The sequence below is a fragment of the Myotis nattereri genome (genome assembly GCF_964212035.1).
Source record: "Myotis nattereri genome assembly, chromosome: 16".
NCBI lineage: Eukaryota > Metazoa > Chordata > Mammalia > Chiroptera > Vespertilionidae > Myotis > Myotis nattereri.
Genome location: NC_138091.1, coordinates 46,287,886 through 46,294,000, shown reverse-complemented (window position 1 = coordinate 46,294,000; position 6,115 = coordinate 46,287,886). Strand labels below are relative to the sequence as shown.

Here is a 6,115-nt window from a genome sequence, read left to right as displayed (position 1 = left end):
GGCGCCGCAGGTCCAGCTTCGGAGGTGCCAGCCTCCGGGGCTTTGTCCCTCAATTAGGGAGTCGTCTTTTGGAGCAAAAGCAACCCCAAGAACCACGCCATGCACCTCCTGTTTCTCAGCCCTTCCCCCCAAACCCTCCGCCGGTATTTTGAATTAAGCTCCTGGCGCCCCAATTCTGGAAACGAAATAACTCCCCCACAATGTTTCTCTTTTCTCTCTCTTTCTCTGAGCTCCGGAGGAGACTGCAGGTTGCTGGCGGCGCCAAAAGCGAGCCGAAAGGCGCCGAAGAAGCCGGCGGCGGAGGGGCGGGCGGCGCCCGGGCGCCGGGACGCGGCCACACCAGCCGGTAAATTCGCGCGGCCCAGGCTCTCCTTCTCTCCGCTCGGCCCCCAGCCCCCATTTTAAAGTTTTATCCGGGTCACTGTGTTAATTTAGGACATATACGTGAAAAGACATGGAAGTGAAAATGAATGGAAATAAAATGACCGCATGGATCTTGCAGAAAATATCTGCCGAGCGAGCTGGGAGCGCCTGGCGTTGGAGGCCTCCCCGGATTCCTGCTTCTGGTCTGGCCGCAGCCCCACGCCGCCGGCCAGGAATCCCAAGAATCGAGGGGAACTGGGTGGTCATTTTCCCTTTCCTTCCGCGCGTCCTCCGCAAGGGGCCCAGCACTTTGCAAGTCGGCTGGAGCCCTGGCGGCACTGCCCAGCCCTCGGCCTGGGGGGAAGGCCTGGCGGAGGAAGTTTGTGGAAGTGTGAGGGTTTAGTGAGGTTTGTTTTGTGATTGTGTGCGATTGAGCATGTGGGCTCGGGATGTGTTTACTTGGGGGGCAGGGGGGATGTGAATCTGTGTGTTTATAAGCCAATGTGTGAATGTACGCTGGTATGTATAAATGTGTCTGGCAGCGAGTGTGAATCTGTGTTTACTTGTGAGTGTGTGTGAACATGAGTGCATGTATCTGGGCATGAAGTTGGGATGTGAGGATGCCTGTACGTGTATTTGTGAATATAGAAAGATGAGTGTTTCTCTGTGGCTGTGTATGACAAGATGTATTTCTTTATAGGTGGCATCAGGCTATAAATAAGGGATGGTGTGCGTTTGTGTGTAAAAAATGTAAAGGGAACGTGTGTACGATGTTGGAGTTCACTAGCTGGCAGCTCCCAGAGCCCCAGAGCCGGGGCACCAGGAAAAAGAGCAGACCCCAGCCCAGAACGAAATAGGCCAGCATCAGCCCGCACAGTGGAGGGGTGCGGGGATGCACGGCTAACCCTGACCCCCTCCCAGCCTCAGGGAGACAGAAAATAGAGCATCCGTTTGTTTTTAAATTGTGTTTTATTTCTCCTTTCTTCAGATACACACAGAATGTAAAGAGAATCACAGGGCAGGCGGGAGCAGGGAGCGTCGGGCAGGGCAGGTGCACAGAGACAACAATGGAGCTAGTCGGTGGGTCCTTGGGGCTCCCTAAGGCCCCTTCAGTGCCTCTACTGGGAAGGTGGGCTCATGAGGACGGGGGGGGGGGGGGGGGGAACAACACGTTAGTCCAGACCCACAGACCACAAAAGACAGCGTCAAAGAAGGGAGCTTACAAAACAGCAACATTTTACAAAGACCTCACAGTTAGCGACATAGAAAAGGGGAGGCAAATTCCAGAAAGCTATAGAACAGGTAGGTGACGTCCTTCCCATACTGTACAGAACAAACCCGGCGGACTTTTCTATAGGTAGTTTTTGTTTTCAGTGTTAAGAGACCAAAATTTCACCTTCTCTCCTTAAACAATTTTTTTTAACCGCTTTCCATTTAAATAGGGTTTCCTCCCCTATTTGATCTGAGTTTCCTGGTTCAGTCCCCAAAGCTGGGCTTCTCCCTCTCTCCCCTCCTCATCTCTCTCTTCCTCCACCCTTCTCCATCCCTCACTCTTCCTCGTCCTCCTCAGCCTCGGCCCTGTCCTGGTCAGTGGCTCCGGGGCCCGCGGTCTTGTTCTCCTTTTTCCACTTCATGCGGCGGTTCTGGAACCAGATCTTGATCTGTCTCTCCGTGAGGCAGAGCGCGTGCGCGATCTCGATGCGCCGCCGCCGCGTCAGGTAGCGGTTGTAGTGAAACTCCTTCTCCAGCTCCAGGGTCTGGTAGCGCGTGTAGGTCTGGCGGCCGCGCTTGCGGTCGGTCCCTGCGCACAGTGTTTAGAGAAAAATCAGCGCGTGCAGGGGAAGAAAGCCAGGAGCCTGCCCATCTCCCTCTTAGACCTTGTGTGCGCTTTGGAGAGTTGGAGTCAGTGGTTGGAAGGGCCCATTTTCCCATCAAACCAAATGTTCACTTTCCATACCCCAGCCCATGCCCACCCTCTTCCTCCGTGTGCAGACATTTCTACAGGCCTTCGCAGGCGAACATTCCCATTTTCCAGCTAAGAAATCTTCCAGGCCTGGGCTTCTGAAGCCAACATCTAAACTGCTGCCTGTTAAAGGCCCAGGGCCGAAGGGGTGTATGTGGGACAAAGGGACCTTAATCTTTCCATCACCCTCAGGACTAGGGGCCTCCAGCCCTTGGATGCTGCTCTGATGGTCTTTGGAGTAGGGGGCAATGGGAACCCTGTGAGTGACCCCAATATAAAGCACTAGGCCCGGCCTGAGTGCTTTCCCCAAAAGAAAAGGAGGCAAAGGACCCTCATATGTCCAGTCCTCCCCCCCCCCCCTTGTGGAATGAGGAGTTGGTGAGAATTCACAGATTTCCTTGGGGCATGGAGTTGGTCTGAGAGCAGCTGCCCTCTGATGACTATTTTCCAGTGAGTGGCAGAGGTCTTACAGGGACAGGCCGTCCTGCCTGCCCACCTGCCCGACAACCTAGCTCTCCAAAGCGATCTTTCAGCCTCCAGGAACGCACAGGGGAGAGTACAGACCGCAGCCTGGGTTGGGGGTAGAACATAAAGCATTTGTTTGATGGGGGCTGAGGGGCAGAGGAGAGCTTCGCAGGTTAGGCCTCAAACCCTGAGGAGGCTTGGGGGAGGTTGAACTGGGGGAGGTGCTGGTGCCAGCCCGCCAGGGAAGAAGCTGGTGGGAGGAGAGGCTGGGGGCCCTAATTTCAAGTCAGATAAAAGCCAAGCTGAAATGTTTACGAGCAGAAAAATTGGGACTTTGATAAATCAACTGGAAAGGCAGTTGAATTATGGAGCAGGTAATGGGGACCGTGACCACCAATACTGATGGGGTAGGAGCTGGTCTTCTCCTGGCCCTCAGCCCTGGCTGGATTGGGAGCCTCTGACCACAAGTCTTGGGCCTTCCGGACCTTGGGGTTGACCGCTGAGTCCCGGGCAGCATTAGGAAGAATGCCTGGGAAAGGCTTGTCAGGAAACCATGGAGCACCTGGTCTCTTGGGGTTCCTACAGCAGCTGGCTTAGTGGCCTGTACTTTCGAGCCCTTGGTTTGGCTCTATAAAGTCCTAGTGCCTCCCCCAAGAGGACAGCACCCTTCTGGAATAATACCTGCAAACTTGTCGGCCAGTTCTCCAGGGGGGCTGGGGGGCCCTAGAAGGGCACCTGAGTAAGCCCGTTGTACTCAACATGAGGCTGCTGCCCCTTTCTCTCCTTCTCCTGCCTCCCCCTTCCCAAGTTCACTGGGGGGTCAGGAGCCTCATCTCTTCTGGCCTCAGCCTAACCCCCTCTCTCCACCTGCCTCTCTGGCTCTGTGTCCCAGGCTGGATCCTCATCTCTCATACCCCTTCCTCCCGCCAGGCCTCCAGAGCCCACCTCTAATTGTCCAGAAGGGAATAATGCGGGAGCAGGGTTGGCTGGGAAGGAAGGGGGAGGGGAGAATTGCTCATCGCTGCAGCCCCCTCCCCTAGACCTTATCCAAGCCGAGTCTGGGGGACACACCCAGAGCTGAGATCCCCAGCGGGGGTAAGGGGGCGGGGAGGGGGGGGAGAACCCTAATGGCTATTCTCTGCAAACCCTAGCCTTCCTCCGCAAGACAAACGGCCTCTTCCCCGGCCTTTGCGGGCGCGGCTGATAAATATTTAAAGCTAAAAGGCTGAGAGGAAGGGTGGGGGGCGAGCTGGGGGATCCGAGCGCTGGGCCGTTGGCGGAGAGAGCGCCGCCGGGAAGCAGAGCGAGCCTGAGAGCGCCCAGCAAACCTGGGGTGGCGGCAGCGCGCCGGGTCGCGGCCCAGGGGGGTGCCGCGTCCCCAGGGCCCACCTCCGGCCGGGGGAGCACCGTGGACGCGGAAAGGGGCACTTGGCCGGGCAGGGGGCGCCCTCCGGGGAAGGCGCCGGGGGCCCTGCGGCTCGGGACGGCTCGGTGCGTGGCGTTACCTGAGCTGCGCATCCAGGGGTAGATCCGGAAGTTACTCTCGGCCGCCAAGTCCGCGTCCCTCGGCTCCTTGGCGCCCGCCGCCTTGGCGGGGTCCCCGGGACACACCCCGGAGAGGCTCTGCTCAAAGGGCGCGCAGTGCATGTTGAAGGAGCCCGGCTCGAGCCCGTAGCCGGCCGCGTAGACGCCGGCGGCACCCTGGCCCGCCATGCCCCCCCCGCCGGGGTACAAGCCCGGCACCGAGGCGGCAAAGGAGGCGCCCGACCCCGCTCCATAGCCCGGGCGCGGGGGGTTGGAAGCAAACGCGCAAGAAGTTTGTTCGGGGAAGGCTCCGGTGGCGAAAACCGAACTTGCGGCTGGATATTTAGAAAATAAAGCGTTCGCATAATACAATGAACTCATAATTTGGCCGGATGATTTGTAGGCAGGGACGTTTTAGTGTCGGTTTTACGAGATTCCTTGATATATTACAGAATTAGAGTCCAGATTTACACCAAAAAGGACCCCCTTTTTCCTCCCCGGGCCACGTGACCCCGCCCACGTGACGTCCCCTCCGCCAATGGCCGGGCCGCCTCCCCACGGCTCCGGTAATGTGGAAAAAATTGTGTGGCGTTGGATTTATAAAATATGATCAATAATGCATGGGGGAGACAAGCTCTGTGGGTTGGGGCTGGGGGCTCCAGGGCCGCTGTCGACCCCCGTGGGCCGGAGGCCGCTGGCCGGCGAGACGTGGGGAGAAAGGCATGGAGAGGCCGGGGAATAAATAAGCTGGGAGCCACCCGTGTTGGCGCCCCCCACCCCCCACCCTTCCTTCCCAGGCCGCCACCAGCGAGAAACAAATGCAGGGATTGCACGCCACGGGCGGGTGGGTGTGGGCCAGTCAGGTCTTTATTAATCCGGCCCAGGTCGGCCTGGCTGGGCCTTTGGGGGGCTCAGCCCGGTCCTGAGTGAGGAGGGCGGGGGGCCTGGCGTAGGCTCTCTGGGCGCCCCGGGCACAGGGCAGGGAAGGAGCCAGGCTTCGTGGGTGTTCCTCGAGGCGCCGGATCCAGCCCACGGGTGTTGGATGCTGCGTTTTCTGGTGGCTTAAAAAAAAAAAGGTTTGAAAATTTAAAAAAATTTTTTTTAAAAAAAGGAAGGGGCGTGGGGTGGGAGGGAAGAGAAAGGAAGGGAGCAGGGCGGCCCGGGGCACTGCTCTTCTGGTTCCGGGAGGCGGGTGCCTCCGTCGAGCGGCTGCCCGGCTGCCGGAGGAGCGGAGGGAGCGAAGGAAGGAAGGCGGCGAGCCAAGACTTCGGAGCTGGGCCTCGGGGGCCGCGTCCCAGAGGGAGAGGCAGGCACGAGCCTCTCGCCTCTCCTCCCGTTCCCCCCATCAGACTCCAGGAAAAATAAAAATATATAAGCTTGTTCAGTAGCCCTGCACTCCACCTCCGCCCCCTCCCCTGCACACACACACACACACACACACACACACACACACACAGAGGGCACCCAGAAACAAAGGAGAGAAGGTGGCGAGGAGACAGCCACCAGCCCCGGCGCATCTCTCCTGCGCGGCCAGGGCTGGGGTCTCCAGGGCCACGCAGTCTCGGAACGCAAAGGGTGGGGGTTTCTCTGGGCTCCCCTCCCTCGTTCCTCTCTCCTCCAATCACGCAGCAGCCGCCTCCCTCACCCCCTGCGCCCCTGGGTCGAGGGACTCGCACCACCTGCCTCCAGCCCCCGCCCCTCCTCCGCGCGTCCAGGCCTGGCGGGCGCTGGAGCCCGGTGGCCAGCTCCCCGCGCCCCCCACCCCCGCCCCCCCAGCTCTGCAAGGCGCCGGGAGCAAAT

The 6,115-nt window shown here is 59.1% G+C and overlaps 1 protein-coding gene across 1 annotated transcript; it reads right to left on the bottom strand.

The window, feature by feature from the left end:
* Window positions 1-1,322: 1,322 nt before the first annotated feature.
* Window positions 1,323-4,696, bottom strand: HOXB7 (homeobox B7; the record flags this gene model as incomplete). Its single annotated transcript, XM_081110257.1, has 2 exons — window positions 1,323-2,164; window positions 4,297-4,696. The coding sequence occupies 2 exons, from the start codon at window positions 4,694-4,696 to the stop codon at window positions 1,911-1,913; spliced, it is 654 nt and encodes a 217-aa protein (XP_080966383.1). The 3' UTR covers window positions 1,323-1,910.
* Between the last annotated feature and the right edge of the window lie 1,419 nt (window positions 4,697-6,115).